The sequence below is a fragment of the Hemiscyllium ocellatum genome, chromosome 36 (genome assembly GCF_020745735.1).
Source record: "Hemiscyllium ocellatum isolate sHemOce1 chromosome 36, sHemOce1.pat.X.cur, whole genome shotgun sequence".
In the NCBI taxonomy this organism is placed as follows: Eukaryota; Metazoa; Chordata; class Chondrichthyes; order Orectolobiformes; family Hemiscylliidae; genus Hemiscyllium; species Hemiscyllium ocellatum.
Window position 1 is genome coordinate 30,720,652 of NC_083436.1, and position 19,824 is coordinate 30,740,475.

The following is a 19,824-nucleotide window of genomic DNA, read 5'->3' on the forward strand; positions in this document are numbered from 1 at the left end:
CAAAGGGCTGAATGGCCTCCTCCTCCTCCCATTTTCTCTGTCTCTATTTCTTAGGTTTGTAAAGAAGCATGTCCTGTATCTTGGGACTGTTAGATTCAATAATTGGGGTGGTTGTCATGCATTGGAGTCTGCTAATCCTGAAGTCAACTCTTACCTTGAGCTAGTCTTTCTCGGGGTGGCACAGTGGCTCAGTGGTTAGCATTGCTGCCTCACAGCACCAGGGTCGCAGGTTTGATTCCAGCCTCGGGGGACTGTCTGTGTGGAGTTCAGAAGTAACGATGAAGTGTATGTCTTTAGGGGATAATGCAACACTATAGTGATTGAAACATAGAAACATCGAAAATGGGTGCAGGAGTAGACCATTCAGCCTTTCCAGCCTGCACCGCCATGCGATATGATCAAGGCTGATCATGCAATCTCAGTAACCCACTTCTGCTTTCTCTCCATATCCCATGATCCCTTTAGCCACAAGGCCCATGTCCAGCTCTCTTTTGAATATATCTAATGAACTGGCCCCATCTCAGTCCTGAATGGCTTACCCTTTATTCTTAGACTGTGACCCCTTGTTCTGGACTTTCCCAACATCAGGAGCATTCTTCCCGTTTGTAGCCTATCCAGTCCCGTCAGGATTTTGTACGATTCTATGAGATCCCCCTTCATTCTTCTAATTTCCAGTGAGTACAAGCCCAGTTGATCTACAAGCCCAGTTGATCCAGTTTTTCCTCACCCCTCAGTCAGGTGAACCTTGGCCAGGCTCCCTCAACAGCAAAATGTCCTCCCTCAGACTACGAAACCAAAACTGCACACAATACTCAAGGTGTGGCCTCACTAAGGGCCTATAAGGTTGAGGCAAGCCCAAGAACACCATATTCCTTAAACTATCATCCTTTTTTGTTGTAGAAATCATGAAATTCAAAAAAAAACAAATTGTATCTCAGTACACTTCAGCTTTAAGGTGAAAGAAGCAATCCTAAAGATTGTAAAACTGACATCATAGATTAAAATAAAACCAAGAATTGCTGATGCTTGAAGGTTTCTATTTCAGGAAAAGGGTCACTGGACTCAAAGTGTTAACTCTGTTTTCTCTCCACACATGCTGCAAAATCTGTTGAGTTTCTCCAGCAATTTCTGTTTCTGTTTGTGACATAAGAGATTGTGAACTATGGTGAATGAATGGACTCTGGCACTTCTTAAGAAAACATTATTTTTTTTTAACCTCAACTGCTTTCTTAGAGAGCTAATTCCACAGGCTCACCACTCTCTGGGTGAAAACATTTCAGCTCATCCCAGTCTTAGATGGCCCACTCCATACCTTTAAACAATGACCACCCAGTTCTGGAATCTTTAAGAATTTTTTAGAGTGAATAGTTTGAGACCTTTCAGATCATGTGGTGGAAAGAGGTGGAAATATTAATTGTACAAATTAAGGTTAAGTAAGTATGATGAGTGGGTGCTGGAGCTGTCTGTCATTGGATACATGTTATGAGGCGCTTACTGACACTGGTGGTGAGTTGTGGATTTTGCAGCTATTCATGTCTCACTCTGAATGAAATCTGAAACTAAAATAAGGACTGACGTCTGGTCTCCTCCCTCACCAATTCACTGTTGGATCTAAAATGGCAATGTGTAGCTTTGAAGCTAAGAAAATATTTTAAAGTCAGCAGATTACAAACTGTTACATTTGGGCGTTCATGATGACAGTTACCTAAATATAGGTAGTTAACTATCTGTAAGCAATTTTCTGGCAGTTTGAGTTAATTAAGAAGCAGCAGTTTAGATGTGATACATTAAGCCAATTTGATAAAGAGGAGTATGCAAGTGTGATAATTGGGGATGGTTCACTGACACCAGAGGACACATAGGCTATTGTTGCAGAATTTGTCAGTCTTGTTAAAGTTGTGAAGGAAGCATTGTGCTCCATAGACAAGATGTTGGGGAACTCTTCCTTGGGTCATCCTCCTCTTCTGCTGGTCCAACTTCCTTCTGAAGAAGACAGCTCCCCTCTCGAGGTCTATCATCTACAAGAATGAGGATATTTCTCTGCCCCTAAGATTGTCTTTTGTTGATGCACTTTAGTTCAAAGAGGCTTTCAGCTGTCAATGGTCTGAATCCCTTTGGCCAATGGCCATGGGGCAATTACGCATGATGTCAGAATGACCTTTGACCCATTGCTCACCACCATTTGAAGATTCATTGTCTTTCCTTTCAAGAACAAAACTTAGTTTTAAATAACCTGTTATAAAACCAAATCTATTTTACCAAACACTGATAGTAATCAGTGAGATTTTGTTAAGTCTCTGACATCATTTCGATGGAATCTCAATGATTGTTGTGACCGTTCTTTTGTTTCCATGAGTTGGAGATTTGTTATATTGTTGGAGAAGGCTTGTAACTACTATAACGCTATTAACTGGTTCGAGAAGACAGCTCACCACCACTTTCTCAGACGCAAATAGGGACGGGCAATAAATGATGGCCCTGTCAGCGATATTCACATTTCACCAGTAAATAAAACAAAATAAAATATCAAACATACTATTAAATACTTGTGGTTGCCCCACGATGTTACAGTTTAAAAACATGAGCTGTGCGCCTTCTTGCAGTACCAAAGGTTTAATTATTTATTAGACATTAAAAATATACTATAATCTCCTTGTCATTATACATTCTGTCAGCATTGATATAAGTAAAACTTTCTGAAAGCAAAAATCTTTCAAATTTGTTTCATTTGCAGTTGTCAGGTTCAGACAATTTATTTTTGTAAGGGAGTGCCACCTAGTGGTCAGGAGTCATGTGCCAAGAGAATACCATGTAGAATACCATGGGCTGCTCTACTAGCTGGGTGCATGTGACAATAGTGGGACTGAACAGCTTTTGGCTTCATTATTGCTGTTCACTTGACATTATCATTTTAATTGTTAATCATGTATTTGGTTAATTTGCCTTTTTGTTTGTTTTTGGTCACTGGACTTCTTGAAAGCAGTTTAAATTTAGAGCACAGGAGGCCACATAAATGTTGGATTTTCACAATCATTCTCATTCTCTGAGAGGACCTCTTTATTCTCATAAACAATGATGTAATTAAAAAGCAAAGTTGTCCTGGGAAAGTTTCCATCTTTGTAAATGTAGGTGGTGATCTCCCTGATGCAAAACACATGTATAGTGCTACAACCTCGATTTACATCTTGAATTTGTTCTCTGTCGGGTTATAGACTTGCAACCTTACTGTTACAACATAAAGCTACCAGCACAGAAATAGGATATTCAAGACAGCTGATGTTTATACTCTGTTTAAACATCCTTACATCCCCATTTATCTCACCCTATCGGCATAATTTTTGATTCCCTTCTCCCTCGTGCATATTTAATATTCCCCAGGAATGTCTCCAGATTCCCACAAGTCACTGTGATACCAAATTGCTGCAATTTATCAATAAAGCAATACAGGTATATTCTCTCAAACCAGCAGCCTCTGTGCTAAGATCTCACCAGATTTTGGACTTTGCTACGGTGGTAGAGAAAAGTCTCTCACAATGCAGTACTTGGACAATTTTGTGTCGGTAAGTTCATTAGAATTGAGTAAAGTAATCAAAAGAAAATCATGGTCAAGATTAGAGTGGTGCTGGAAAAGCACAGAGGGTCAGGCAGCATCCAAGGAACAAGAAAATCAAGGTTTCGGGTAAAAGCCCTTCATCAGGAATAGCCCTTTCTGATGAAGGGCTTTTGCCCGAAATGTCGATTTTCCTGCTTCTCGGAGGCTGCCTGACCTGCTGTGCTTTTCCAGCAACACTCTAATCTTGACTCTAATCTCTAGCATCTGCAGTACCCACTTCTGCCTAAAAGAAAATCACAGTACATTCTAAAAATGTATGGTTTTCGCTAACTCCAATTTTCAGACCGCTGGTTTTGAGCGACTGCACTCATTTTATGGAGAAGTAAAATCAGAACCACTTTGATAAAGGTAGAAATTTCCAATAAAGTAAGTGAGAGAGGAGGCCGGGTTAGAGTTCAGTTTGCCGGGGAATGGCCCTTATCTTACTGGAGTGTATGTGAGGTTCATTGTAAAGGCACTTTTATAACACACAGGTTATTTTTTCCTATAGAAAAAGAACAATGTTTCAAAAGATTGTCGACCTGTCAAAAACCTATGAGGATGAGAAGGCCTGGGTGGAATATATGTCACTGGAAACGACCAAGAAAGAGATTGTCATGTAAGCAAAGCCTTTTAAGATCTTATAAAAGATGTTGCTGGATGAAATGACTCCACAGTCACTATTTATTTACACATGCATAGCACTTGACACTGGTCCAGCACCCTCAGAATGAACAGGACAGAACTTCTGTTCACTCCTGTTTATATCTATCAGGGCTCCCCGATTGGACCAGGTTAACAGCCCCAATCAGGGAACTCATATTCTATGAGGTCCACCTGGCTGATCTCATTACGATCACTCCATCCCGCCCACACTGAGCCCAGGGATGTAGGCCGGTGTTTTCTCTTGAAGCCTCTCCTGGAATGTTTTTGCACTGCATCTGGTTCCTCCAACTCAGCCTTGGGTGTGGGTGCATATACCTGACTGCAGCCCGCCTCTTGCACCCAGAGTATCTCGGAAGAAATTCATCTTGTTCTTCAGGTGGTAAAGGTGTTGAGGTTGTGACATACGCCATGCCCATCTCAGACTCTGAGGTTTCTTCAGTGCTAAATGGAGGGTAACAACCCATGGGTTCTGACAGCCTCCCTGGCTGTTCTGAGGGGTCAGGTATGATTTGCTTCTACCCCGTTTGTGAGTTTGCAGCTTTCATGTGGTCCACGTACTTTATCAGGACTGCCTTACTTTGTATGTCCCAGGAGCGGACCTCACATAAGCCCTGCTGCTTACCCATGCAGGCCCATTCCTTGCTTTGGCTATTTCCAAACTTCATTCCCTGAAACAAACTCTCTCACTGGGGGGAGACTTGTGTCCAGCACTGACTTTCCTGATGCCATTTCACCCCCTCCCTCCAAGGCCTGGAAAGATCAGCTTTATACTGGTGTGGACCCTTCTCCCCAATAGCAACTCTGCTTTAGTTGCAAAAAGAGTGCAAGAATCAAATAGGAGCCAGGACATTTTGGTATCGTGTGAAGCTGTAGGCTGTTTCTTTAAGCCTGCTTTCAAAGTTTGCACTGCTTTTTCCACCAGTCCATTTGGTGATGGATGGTGTGGAATTGTTCTTATATACCGAATCCCCTTCCACTTTAGGAAATAGTTAAATTCTCTGCTGGTAAACGTTGGCCCATTACCTGTGACCAACACTTCCAAGAGCTCCTATATTGCAAAGATACTCACAACTCCTCTATTGCCAGCCCTGTGTTTGAAAAATGAACCCTATGCACATCCAACTACTCTGAGTGGGCATCCACAATGAGTAAGAACATTGAGCTCCTGAAAGGGCCGGCATAGTTGACATGTAACAGAGCCCAGGGTTTATCTGGTCATTCCCACGAAAGTGGGAGATTTGCTGGCGGTAAATTTTGTTCTATTTGGCACTCTGAGCACTGCCCCACCAATGCGGCTATGTCTACATCCAATCCTGGCCACCAGACGTAATGTCTCGCCAACATCACCATTTCGGACACGCCTAAATGAAGCTAATCAGTATATTTAGCGGTGAACTTTAATCGGGACAATCACTCTTGCTCCCAACAATAAAATGATGCCCTCCACATTGATCTGATCTCTTTTTGCTTCCACAGTCTGATATTATCAACTGTGACTGCGAGTCTTTTCAGAAAGTTTAAAACCAGAATGAACTCTTCCAATGGTGGCTCAACCTTTGATGTATCTGCCCACAGGAGGCGACTCAAAAAATTCACATTTGCTACTTGGCCTCAATAAGGTGTTCCAACATATAATTATATACTCTTAGTATTAGAGCCCACTGCTGAATTTTACCTGAAGCTATGTTTGGCACAGCCTTGGCTTCTTTGAATAACCCAGCAGGGGTTGTGGTCCATTATTATTGCAAATTTAAATCCATAAAGGTTTTGGTGCAACTTTCTTACACCAAAGATGACCGCCAAACCTTCCTTCTCTATTTGGGCGTATTTACACTCTGCATCAACCAAAGTCCAGGAAGCATATGCTACTAGGTGTTCCTCTCCATTGGGCCATCTGTGAGACAACACTCCCCCAATACCATACGGAGAGGGATCACTTATCAGCACCAGAGCTCGCTTGGGATCATAGTGCGCCAACACCTAAGACAGTGATAGCTGCTTCTTCAATTCCCTAAAGGCTATGAGACTATTTCCAATATGAGACCCTTTTTCAAAAGCAGATGTAAGGGTACCAGGACGGAGGCGAGGTTAGATATGAACTTTCCATAATATTTCACCAGCCCAAGGAAAGCTCAGGTACAGACGTGAGAGCCAGGGCATCTTTGATCATCCTCACATTATCGTCCAATGAGTGTTGATTCTGTAGCCCAAGTAGGTCACTTGGGGCACCTGGAACACACATTCTTCCCTTCTAAGGTGTATGTCCATCATGAAGAAACGTCTAAGGCCCATGCCCAAGTTCTGTAAGTGCTCTTTATTGGTCTTCCTTGTTATCCAGATAGATGGCGACCTGGAGTAGACCTTGTAAAATGTTCTCTGTTGTTCTCTGAAAAAAGGCACAGGCTCTAGATAACTCAAATGGCAGTCTTGTATATTGTTACAAACCCTTATGGGTTTTAATTGTAGCATTTTCTGGGAATCCTCATACAATTGCAGGTGCACATGGCTCATGCCCAGCCTTGTATAGGACAGCACCTCCCCCTGCCAGCTTTGCATATAAATCCTCTATACAAGGGATTGGGTATTTATCCAACAGTGAGAAGTAGTTTACTGTTTGTTTAAAATTCCCACAAAGACAGACTGACCCATTAGCTTCACAATCGGTATGACCTGTGCTGCCATTCCACAAATTGTACTGGCTTGATGATCCCTTTATTCTCCATCCTCCTGGTTTCTGACCCTATTTTTGCCTGTAAGGCAAATGGCACTGAAGCGGCCTTGCAGAATCATGGAATTGCTTCCTGGTCAATGTGCAAGGTGGCCTTGGTTCCTTTGATAGTCCCTAGACCTTCCTGAAAAATATCATGTAATTAATGAGGACTTCACTCAAGCAGCCATTCCCTAATCTAAAAATGTTGAGCTAATCAAGGTGAATCTTTCTCAAATCAATTTTACTCGATCAAGCTTAGACCTGAACCTTCTACTATAATCAGAGGTATCTGACCCCAGATGCTTCTTACAAAGACCAAAAGCAAAGTTGTACTCTTAACCTTTAGGGTTTCCCCGGTACAGGTTCTCAGTCCAGCCAAGGGCTTGCACAGACTTCAAGGTTGGAGCTCAGAATGAATTTTGTTATAGACTGGTTCTGCAATCAATGATACAGCTGCACCAGAATCAAGCTCCATTGGAATTAGGCGAACATTTAATAAAACATTTATTTTGATTGGTTCTGATTTGGATGTTGCAAAGCAATTTTACTGTTCCCAGATGTAGCTGGGTTTTCCAGGTTGTGCACTCTCCCGGGTATCAGCCTATGACTTCTCTTACTCAGTTCAAGCCCAATGGGACTCTTGCTGTCTCGAGTCCATATACCGGCAGCAACTACAATGACTTGCTGGCCTGGGAGAAAATGCTAACTATGTGGCCGAGACTTGGCTTTTTTTTTCTGTTTTGTTTTGGGCTAACCGAGAGTCCCTCTGTTCAGCATATATCCTGAGTATGAGGCTGTGCAATAATCTTCACTGAAGTGGTGTTCCTCAAGCTCAGTCAGCCTGGTGAGGATGCCCATTTCCATTAGAATATTCTGTAGCTCACATACTCCACTTTCCACATATTCCAGTGGGAAAGCCAATTGTCGTGCCTGTTTGACGTCCAGTTGGCTTCAGCTACTAGGTGCTTTTGCATGGTTACATCATTAATCCCACATACCAAAAGGTCTCTCAGCATCTCAATAAAGATTAAACCAAAGTCACACACCTCTGTCTGTCACCTTAACAGCATCAAAAATCAAAAGCACAGATTTCCTTGGTTCTCAAACGGCCATGTAAAACCGACAACATCTCAGGATCAGAGGAGGCTTAGGATTGTAATATTCCTTAACTAAATCCCTCAATATTTTAAAGGTTTTAGTATCCAGTGCTTCAGGAGACATCAGGCTCCTAATAACCAAAAAAGCTGCAGGTCCACAAGCTGTCAGGAGATTGCTCGTTGATTTTCATTTGCCCCAATATCATTTGCCCAGAGAATATAAAGCATTCTTTCTGCATACTGGGCACAGTCTTCGATGGCAGGATCAAAACAAGTCAAGCTTCCCAAATAATGGCATGATGCCAGAAATGCTTACCCCATCTCAAAGACAACTGTTGTGACTGAATTTCTTTAGGAGTATTTTTTTTTTCTCTCATCACCGCTGAAGTGACTCCACGGAGACCAGTATCCCATCGCCATTGTACTTAAATGTGCATAGCTCCTGACACTGGTCCGGCTTCCTCAGAGCCAGCTCTCATTGAACAGAATCTCTGACGCTCCTGTTTTTATCTGTCAGCCAGGGCTCCCTAATTGGATCAGTTTAACAGCCCCACTCAGGGAACTCATTCTACACAATCATTACACTGGTAATTAAGGAATTGTAGCTGGATTCCAGTGCCATGATGATCTAATCCTGTATAAAGATATCACTGAACTTTAATCTTGCTCTTGTTACATTCAGGGCCATGATGATGACAGGGTGTGACTTATCAGCAATTGCTAAACCCTGGGAGGTTCAGAGCAAGGTGAGTTCTCAGATGAAACAACATTGCATACTTTCCAGAACTCAGTGTGAGGCCACCTGATTGGATGCTGCTTGTAATTTGTGAAATTTTGATCATTAATGGACCTGTCATGACTGGGGCTTTAGTCCATCTGATGTTTTACGTAAGTGATGAAAGAGAAAGTGAGGACTGTACATGCTGGAGAGTCAGTCGCAAAGTCTGACGCTGGAAAAACACAGCAGGTCATGCAGCATCCAAGGAGCAAGAGAGTCGACATTTGGGGCATAAGCCCTTCATCAGAAATATGATAAGTCCATCCTGATGTTGACTCTCCTGCTCCACAGCTGAATGATGAAACCAAAGTATTACTGCAAATCCATCCCATGTGTCTGAATTTGCATCTTTATGTTTTGCAAACTCTTTGCCAATGCATCACAAAATAGTTGACAGGTTGAGGGTTAATTGTTTACTCATAGATAGACCTAGGTGAATATTTGAAAGAGGGACAGGAAAATTATATCCTTATAACCTCTTTAAACTATCATCACTTCATGGTTTTGATAGAGCCATTCTTTAGGACTGGAAAGCATTTTCCATTGCTGTGCATTATGCATCTTGCAAACCTGAGCTTAGAAATGATTACATTCATTAGTCAATAACATTTCAAAGGAGGGCTGTTCCAGCAACTCAAAATAGGCATGTAGCCAGGTGACAGCTGAACTTTTCACCACACTTGATCCTGTTTCCACTGAAGACCACAGAATGGTTGTCCAAATCCTTTTTAAAGTCTGGTTGAAGATTTGTAGCTCGGGTGTCCGTTGTTGTGGTTCTGTTCGCCGAGCTGGAAATTTTTGCTGCAAACGTTTCGTTCCCTGGCTAGGGAACATCATCAGTGCTATTGGAGCCTCCTGTGAGGCAGCAAAAACTTCCAGCTCGGCGAACAGAATCCTTTTTAAAGACTCATTTCCTCATCCCACTCTCACCTTTACTTGATTTGAAAGTTTTAAAAACAAGTCTTGGCAATATTTTCTGACTCAATAGGAAAGAAAGGCTGCCGCAGTCTGAAAAGTTGTGGTCATTAACTTCAAAGTGGCCAAAAGACACTTCTGTGTCTGCCGCATTCACCAAGAAATGATTCCACTTGTTTTCAATCGGTTCATGAGATTAACATCACAAGCAGTTAGTTCTGAGGGTTTAAGATTGCTGTCAGAATTTTTAGCCTGTGAAAAATTTGTTTCATGAATGGTAGTTTGAAGAAATAGATTAAATAAGATTGAAACACAATATTTCAATAGTCCATAATGAACACTGTCAGGTGCTGGGTAATTAGTAAGAGGGAGGGTGACAGAAGGTACCAATTTGCTTGAAGCAGTGCAACTTAATCATTGGTTCTTGGGGTACCCATCACCAAACACTGGCAGAAATGGTCTACTGTAATGAGAGGAGTGGAGGGCTTTGAATTACAATATGTGTCAGTGTAAATGCAAACTGTGAGGTACACTATAGGGGAATCAGGCAGAAGACTCTTCCTATGAATGTAAGGCTTCTGCTTGGCAATGTCACTCACATATTCATTAACACATATATCCATCATGTACTTACGGACCTTGTATTGTTGGAGTTTTCATCCTTAAGTACAAATGTCGCTCAGTGACGACACTCCTTTTACAGGCTGTTAGCTTCTAAAATCTAGCCCTTACTTTGTAGAACACTTTGCAACCTACCAGGCAATGAGGTCAACTCTCAAGTGCCCTTTGAAATGACTCAGTTGTACCGCAGTGTTACTGAAAACACAATTGTGGTGGAGAAAGTGACTCTTCACCTTCTCAAGGGCAATTATGGATGGTCAATAAATGCTAAGCTTGCAAGTTATGCCCACATCAAATGTGGTTGGAAGGATTGGATTTGCTCATAAGGAGTAAAGGTCATAAGACCAATCATTCCAACCAGCTTCTTGCACCTCATGTGGACTATAGTTTGTTTGTGATCTGGGAGTAAGCTCTCTGCCTGTATTTTATTCTGAGGCATAAACTGGGGAGGGCTGAAAACGAGAGAATTTTTTTAAAAAACCTTTTAAAAATCACACACCAGGCAATCATCAATTATTTTAATCATCCTGTTTAGATACATTATGACACATATCATGGCCTGTTGGGACCATAACCCAGCTCTTCTGGCTCAGAGATAGGGGCACCGCCATTGTGTTGCAAGACTCTCTTTTAAGTTTCCTTACCTTATTGTGGGAGAATTTGAACCCTTGTCCCCAGAACATCAGGATTAAAGCAAATTACTTCAGATGCTGGAATTCCTGTACACAAACCGAGGATGCTGGAGACACGCTGCAGATCTAGCAGCATCTGTGGAGAAAGGAGCCGAGTTAATGTTCCCCGGATCATTAGCCTGGCCCTCTGGATATTTTTTATTACCACTACACTACCACTGTTTAGCTTTTTAAAAAAAGTTTTGTCAGTGCTACAGTAGCTAACCTCACATAGAAAAACACAAGCAAAAATGGAGGTGATTTCAGTCAGAAGAGGAACAACCCGTCAGCCAATTTTTCCAATCCTGATTCCTAACTAGTAACTATCAGTGAATGAACAGAATTTGCATTGTTCTTAGTATCTGCTATCAAATTACCCATCATTATGCAGGCTGGGTTCGGGCTAGAATAGAAAGCTAAAACAAAGGAAAGCGATGCTAAGGTAGAAAACAAAGGTAAATGTGTTTATCATGTGGGACCCTTTCAGAGCTGTACTGATACAGAGTGTTGTTTCACAGGTGGCTCTGTTAGTCGCAGCTGAATTCTGGGAACAGGGTGACTTGGAAAGAACTGTCTTACAACAGAATCCCATTGTGAGTATGAAGCAATGTTCAAACCCTTCAGCTTAACAGCACAATAAGACGCTTCAGCCCACCTGGTCTGTTCTGGATGAATCCACATGTTTCTTCCCATCCTTCTTCATTTCACTCTTTCAAGATATTTTGTTGTTCTTTCTCCCTTACATACTCGACCTAGTTTTCCCTCAGGTGCATCTAGACCAGGGTAGGAAAGCACAGGCCCCTGTGCTGCTTCTTGAACTGACCCTAAACCCTGACCCAAAGAGAGCACCCCTGGCCCAATATGAAACTAGTGGCCTTGCCTCTGAGCCAAGCATAATGCCAGTGACCCTTCCCCTAGCTCAAAGACACAGGCCTTTGATAACCCCACAACTGCCATCCCTGGCACTGATTCACACTGATTGTGTGAAGCACTCCGTGTGGCTGCAAGTCTCATATTCTAAGAGATCTCTACCTAAAGAAGTTTCTCTTGAATTCCCTCTTTAAACCTTATGTTTATAACCCTTTCTGAATATGTACCATTTCAAATCCCTTCATCATTTCAAAGACTTATTATAAATTATCACCTAAACTGAGAGCCTGGCTCCAAGTTTCAGTCCAGATTTGTGTAAAGTCAGAAACAATTTAAGTTACGTAAATATTGAGTATCTACTGACTGGATTTAGAAATGATGGGTTGGGTTTACCAGTCCTCTGGGATCAGGTTGGGTGATGAAGGTTGAAAGGTGGGCCCTGTGAAGTGGTGCCATCTTGCCCAGTGGACAATTAAGCCAAAGGCCTGTTAGCACCAATGAAATCAGGAGGTTGGTCAGTGAGTGCTTCCTGACCAGTTACTCTTTGGCCCATACAGAGATCTCCAGCAGCCCCTATTGCAATGTAGCCTCATGCCCTCACTAGCAACACCCACCCCCAACCTTCTTGCCATGGCTTGCCTCACCAACTCAGACCCCACTTCTGTGAGGGTGCCATCCCTTCTGTTGTGTCCTGTTCTTCCAGGTGCAGTTCCAGCAGTGGCCATCATCTGTAGGTTTGATATCCAAACGTTTCATTACCTGGCTAGGTAACATCATCAGTAGCGACCTCCAAGTGAAGCGAAGCTGTTGTCTCCTGCTTTCTATTTATATGTTTGTCCTGGATGGGGGTTCCTGGGGTTTGTGGTGATGTCATTTCCTGTTCGTTTTCTGAGGAGTTGATAGATGGTATCTAGATCTATGTGTTTGTTTATGACGTTGTGGTTGGAGTGCCAGGCCTCTAGGAATTCTCTGGCATGTCTTTGCTTAGCCTGTCCCAGGATAGATGTGTTGTCCCAGCCGAAATGGTGTTTTTTTTCTTCCGTGTGTAGGGCTATGAGGGAGAGAGGGGCATGTCTTTTTGTGGCTAGCTGGTGTTCATGTATCCTGGTGGCTAACTTTCTTCCTGTTTGTCCTACGTTGTGTTTGTGGCAGTCCTTGCATGGAATTTTGTAGACAACGTTGGTTTTGTCCATGGGATGTACTGGGTCATTTAAGTTTGTTAGTTTTTGTTTGAGAGTGTTGGTGGGTTTGTGTGCTCCTAAGATTCCGAGGGGTCTCAGTAGTCTGGCTGTCATTTCTGAAACTTCTTTGATGTATGGTAAGGTGGTTAGAGTTTCTGGTTGTGTTTGGTCTGCCTGTTGTGGTTTGTTCTTGAGGAATCTGCGGACTGTATTTTTTGAGTTTCCGTTCATCTTGAATACATTGTATAGGTGGTTCTCCTTTGTTTTCCGAAGTTTGTCTGTGCTGCAGTGTGTGGTGGCTTGTTGGAATAGTGTTCTGATAAGCTTCGTTTGTGTGTGTTAGGATGGTTGCTGGTGTAAAGTATTTGGTCAGTGTGTGTCGGTTTTCTGTTAACGCAGGTTTGTAGTTCTCCGTTGTCCTTTCTTTCGACTGTGTCGTCCAGGAATACGAGTTTGTTGTCGGTTTCTTCCTCCTTGGTGAACTTTATGCCTGTGAGGATGTTGTTGATGATGTTAAATATCTCTTCTATTTTGTTTCGTTTGTGATGACAAAGGTGTCATCTACGTAGCGGACCCAGATTTTTGGTTTGATGGTTGGTAGGGCTGTTTGTTCTAGTCTTTGCATTACCGCTTCTGCTATGAATCCTAATAGTGGAGATCCCATGGGTGTGTCGTTGGTTTGTTTGTAGATTATGTTGTTGAAGGTGAAGTGGGTGGTGAGGAACAGGTCCACTAGCTTCAGAAAGCAGGAGACAACAACTTCGCTTCACTTGGAGGTCGCCACTGATGATGTTACCTAGCCAGGTAATGAAACGTCTGGATATCAAATCTACAGCTCAGTGAGCAAACCTACACCCTAAACCTCAACCTGAACTACAAACCTTCACAAACCTTGCAGTGGCCATCATGTCCAATGGTGCTGTTGAGGCTATTGACCCTTCAATTAACAGGCAGCTCCAGGGAGGGAAGGCAAATGTGATCATGGGGACTGCTGCTAAGAGTTGCCATCCTCTCTCAACAGACTTGCAAAGAGGGTTTGCCACATGGTTTTTGGCCTATTCACAGGACCTGGCCATGCTGACTAAATCTGTCCAAAGTGTCTCATGGATTCCAAGTAACATAACTCTTCTGTATTCAATGGTCACAGGTTATAACTTTTTTCCCTTTTTGTTGATTCAAATACCAGCCAATGATGGACAGGAACAAAGCAGATGAACTCCCAAAACTTCAAGTTGGTTTCATTGACTTTGTGTGCACATTTGTCTACAAGGTATGTATTTCAAATATGTTTTATGATATATGGTATCACTTCTCTTGTAACATCTAAGAAGCTTGTATTAAAAATGTTTTGCCGTTAATGATTCCTTTCCAATTACTGCCTTAATAACGTATATTTTAGTGAACAAAATGGATTCTAGATGTTAAAAGGCAAACTTTCAGCTTTCGGTTATGGTGTGAACCAAAACATTGAAATCCTGTTAAAAAATCAATTTTTGAAAACACATCATCAAGAACAATGTTTGGAAATTAGTTTATTTAAGAACTTGAAATTGCTATTTGACATCAGAAACATAAATCGACTTTCTTTGCAATAACTAGTTCAATCATGGATGCAGCTCTATTAATTTAGATGTTGCTCTTGATACTTTTAATTAGACACAATAGGACTGATGGGACTTGAAACATTAAATAGAAGCAGGCCATTCAGCCTTCTAGCCTGCTCCACCATTCATGGCTGATCATCCAACTCAATACTCCAATTCCTATCCAACTCCTGTTTTTTCCCCATAATCTTTGATCCCTTTAGAACTAAGAATTATATCAAATGCCTTCTTGAAAACATTCAATGTTTTGCTCCTGTTGACACAAAGCAAATACAAGCTCAAAAAGGTTTGAACTCAACCTCAGCATTTCAATCACCTGTATAGTGCCATATGCGTACCACACACAGACTAATTTGTGTCAGTTGAGAAGCTTTTATTCTAATCAAACTTTTCACACGTACGGATAGGTGAGATTTGAATATGGGTCTTCTGGTTCAAAGGTGGCGACATTACTGCTGAGACCAACAGCAATTTTAACTCAGGATGATTTAACTAGTCATGTTGACAAAACCCTTGTGGATGGCATTAATATTTGTTGATGCTGGCATATCTGCCCCATTGCAGTAACTCAGGATAATGTAACACTACCGACCAAAGCAAACCAAATAATTTTCTTTCTTTGCCAAAAAATAAACTTTTTTCATAAAATTTGGGCAGAAACATCAGATAACAGGACTAAAGTGCAGCGTGTGACACTCTGAGGCACTTCACTATAATTACTGTATCTATTTCATGTCAAACATATAGCTAAAGGAGACTTACATGGTTCCAACCTCTCAGTGTACTGCAGGTACAGGAAGGGCCGTAAGGGGAGTGGGCTTTCCCACTGAACCTTTGCAGCAGCTGCTCCAAGCTTTGGTGTGTACTTCAACACAGAGTCCTAGACCTTTGAGAGTGCCAGGCTGCAACACCTGGTAATGGACTGCAGGTTTCGGGCAGCAAAAGAACATTTTTCACTGAGTTGATGACTTCTACTGGAAGTTGTTATTTATCTTGGTGTTCATCCCTGGGAATAACCTGTACACCACAAAGTACTGCATTATGACAATGAACTCAGACAAACCACTGTAAGTCTTTCTAGACTTGCTTTGCAAAGGTACATTACAGAAGGAGATAGATGTTGGTTTCTTCCTTAACACTGTTAACTTGAAGGAGCTGACAGCGAGGGTCCTTCTGACTACCAGCCAAGCTGCACGGTAGCACAGCAACTAGCACTGCTGCCTTACGGCACCCAGGACAGGGGTTTGATTCCAGCCTTAGGCAACCGCCTGTGTGGAAAAAATGAGGTCTGCAGATGCTGGAGATCACAGCTGCAAATGTGTTGCTGGTCAAAGCACAGCAGGCCAGGCAGCATCTCAGGTGGAGCTTGCACATTCTCTCCCAGTCTGCCTCCCACAGACCAAAGATGTGCAGGATAGGTGGATTGGCCATGCTAAATTCTCCTGTAGTATCCAGGGATGTGCAGGTTAGGTGGGTTACCTATGGTGAACGTGAAGTTATGGGGAGACGGTGGGATGCTCTTCAAACAGTCATTATAGACTCAATGAGCCAAATGGCTTCTATCTGCATTGTAGGGATTGTAAGCTACATTTTTTTTGGCAGAAATGATGATTATTAGCATCATGCTCTGATATTATAGCAAAATCTTACATATTTTATTCTTAGCATTGGAGTGAAAGCTATGATTTATTTTGGAATGAGTCTGAGGAAATAATTTGGACAATTTCAATTATTTTATTTGCTGATGTATTCAAGTTAACACAGGAAAATATTTAAATGTTTATTTTCAAAATTGAAAAAAAGTGATGAAGCATAGGTGTGCAATTTTAAGGATGATCTAATTGGATGAATGCAGAGTTTTAACAAAGAAGGAGACATTTTTCTCAATTTCAATATTTTAGTTTCTTCCAAGGTTAATGTATTTAAAAGGAAATCTCAATGCAATAGTTAGTCAGGTGCTGTAGTACCAAACCAGTATTATGGCCGCACTTGCTTTCTTTTAGGAATTCTCTCGCTTTCACGAGGCCATCACACCAATGCTTGATGGTATACTCAACAATAGAAAAGAATGGAAGCAACTTGCTGATGAACATGAGGTGAAGGTGAAGGCTTTGCAAGAAGCAAGGCAGAAGCAAGAAGAAGAGCTAGCAGCAAAGAAAGGTTAGTGGGAAAACACTTTATAGCTTTGAAAAGTAGCTGAAAATGTGTTGCTGGAAAAGCGCAGCAGGTCAGGCAGCATCCAAGGAGCAGGAGAATCGATGTTTCGGGCATGAGCCCTTCTTCAGGAATGAGGGCTGATTCCTGAAGAAGGGCTCATGCCCGAAACATCGATTCTCCTGCTCTTTGGATGCTGCCTGACCTGCTGCGCTTTTCCAGCAACACATTTTCAGCTCTGATCTCCAGCATCTGCAGTCCTCACATTCTCCCAGCTTTGAAAAGTAAACAGAAATAGGAAAACTTTGGCTTTCCATGTGGTTTCATTCTAGAACTTGTTTCAGCAAGTGTCTGGTTCATTCATTAGGGCTTCTCTTCTGAATCTCATGTTCAAATTAAGCTGAGAGTAACAATATGAAAGTCTGCTTACATTTATATGAAACCGTCAGTTCCTAAATGAAGTGAAAGTTCTGGTTTGTTTACTGAAGCTTTTTTTCTTGTATTTATAATTGTTGTTAATGCTGCATTTAACATGTTTGTTCTGTGATGGGGAGGTTGGTGTGTTACACTTTACTCTGGGAGTCCATGTTAATGTAGCAACATGTATTTTGTTTATATGCTGCCTGTGTAGATAGTGATGGTCTTTCTATCATGACCAGGAATCTCCTCCTCTTACTACAAACCAATAGCATCATTTTAAGTTTTAAAAAAAATATTTCAAAGGATATGGGTGTCACTTGCAAAGCCAGCATTTAATGTCCATCCCTAATTGCCCTTGAGAAGGTTGTGGTAGCCATTTTGCCAAACTGCAGACCATGGGGAGAAAGTGAGGAGTGCAGATGTTGGAGAGTCAGTGTCAAAACGTGTGGTGCTGGAAAAGCACAGCCGGTCAGGCAACAGCTGAGGAGTGGGAGAGTCGATGTTTCGAGGATAAGCCCTTATTCCTGATGAAGAGGTTATGCTCGAAAGGTCGACTTTCCTTCACCTCGGATGCTGCCTGACCGACCGTGCTTTTCCAATGACACACATTTTGACTGAAGACCATGGGGTGTTATTACACTCAGAGTGTTATAAGGAGGGAGTTCCAGGATTTTGACTTCAGTGAAGAAAAAGCATTAGAGTTCCGAGTTGGGCTGGTGTGTGATGTTGATCAGAATTGCAGGCAGCTATTCCCAGTGCCTTCTACCCTTGTCCTCCCAGCTGATAAAGGTTGCAGTTCTTAGAAGGTGCTGTCGAAGGAGTATTGGTGAGTTGCTGCAGTTGCCACACACTTGTTGTCACTGTGTGTCAGTGGTGGAGGAGTGAATGTCGAAGGTGGTGGATGGTGTACCAGTCAAGTAGGCTGCTTTGTCACAGATAATGTTAACTTCTTGAGTGTTGTTGAAGCTGTACGCATTCAGGCAAGTAGAGTATTCCATCATACTCCTGACTTGGGTCGTGTAAATATGTGTAGTTGGGCATGCTTTGTGCAGTCAGATGGTCAGTCACCTGCCATAATATTCACAACCTCTGACCTGCTCTTGTAGCTGCAGCATTTGCAATCAATTCAGTTTCTGGCCAATTGTAACCCCCAGAATGTTGATAGTTGGCCAGTGGTGGTAGTGCCATTGGACATTAAAGAGAGTTTGGCAGATTCTGTCTTGTAGTAGGATGGTCAGTATCTGGCATTAGTGTGGCATGAATGTGAATTGCTACTTATCAGCCCAAGCCTGGATAATGTGCAGGTCTTGCTGCATATGGATATAGACTGCTTCACTAACTAGGCAGTCATGAGTGGTGCTGAACATTGTGCAATCATCAGTGAACTTGCCCACTCTGACCTTTTGGATGGTCATCGATGAAGCAACTGAAGATGGTAGGTTTGCATGTTGATGCTCAACCTGTTTGGGCACACGCTGAACACACCTTCCTTGGCTACCAGCAAATCTTGAGATGGGACTTGAACCCAGAATTCCTCACTCAGTAGTCGGGATGTTACACACTCCACCACAAGACATCTAGTTGATTGTAATTTTAAAATTATATTGAAATGCACCCAGTACACTCACAGGTTGTAGGCAGCATTTAATCCCCATTCCTAATTGTTCCTAAATTGATTGTTTTGTTAGACGTTTCACAAAGCAGTTAAGAGGAACCACTTTGCTGTGGGTCTCTATACAACACCGATGACTTCGGAAATACCATTGATTGCTGCAAAGGCCCATCTGGTTCCTTACTGTTCTATCCATATGGAAATCAGCCATCCTATCCTTATCTGGTCACACGTCAGACCAGGCTCACAGCATTGATTCTTAAGCGACATCTGAAGTGGCTGAGCAACATTCAGTTTGACGGCAATACTGCTGTCCTATGTTAAAAAAAAGTGGACTTTAAAACATAGAAGAGGATGGACAATGTAGCAAAATGAGGAGACAAAGAACGTGATGATAAATGGCACATTGGTCCCTAAGGCTCCTTTCATAGTTGACAGCTCCTTGAAGCACTAGTTTTCTTCCAAACTGTTTATCTTCTCTCACTCCTTGACCTCTCATCATTTTAACCTCTCTCTCTCTCTGTACCTCTCCGTGTAGCTGCTGCTGCTGCCGCCGCCGCCGCTGCTGCAGAGAAGGCTCAGTCCAAAACTTGTTCTGTGTGTTAAGCGTTGTGGTTCCTGGGCTGCCTCGTTCCCTTCGGTGTTCACGATGACATGACACTGCACAGACAGTACAGCAGCACTGACTGCATCAGGCAGCAGACATCAAGAGGAGATGGCATGACGTCATAATCATTGAAATTCCATTGGGCTTGGAATCCACTAGTGTTTGAAAGGTAGACCTTGGACAGGGTGGTGACAACCTGTATTAAACGGGTGCACTCATTGCAACAGATATTCTGTTGTTTGTGGTACTTGTACGTTATGTCCTCTGTAAATAACACTACTGTAAACCAAATCATTCTGGGAAACTACCTGAGTTCTGTGGTGCTT

General features: G+C 42.3%; 1 protein-coding gene across 1 annotated transcript in view; it reads left to right on the forward strand.

Annotated features, from left to right (window-relative positions):
* LOC132833454 (rod cGMP-specific 3',5'-cyclic phosphodiesterase subunit beta-like) overlaps window positions 1-19,516 on the forward strand; it is a 72,153-nt gene extending 52,637 nt beyond the window's left edge. The window contains exons 17-22 of the mRNA XM_060851763.1: window positions 4,104-4,211; window positions 8,748-8,811; window positions 11,569-11,643; window positions 14,288-14,371; window positions 16,709-16,865; window positions 19,430-19,516. Of these exons, the coding sequence (XP_060707746.1) occupies window positions 4,104-4,211; window positions 8,748-8,811; window positions 11,569-11,643; window positions 14,288-14,371; window positions 16,709-16,865; window positions 19,430-19,497 (556 nt within the window). The 3' untranslated portion in view covers window positions 19,498-19,516. The remainder of the gene's footprint in view (window positions 1-4,103; window positions 4,212-8,747; window positions 8,812-11,568; window positions 11,644-14,287; window positions 14,372-16,708; window positions 16,866-19,429) is intronic.
* The last annotated feature ends 308 nt before the right edge of the window (window positions 19,517-19,824 follow it).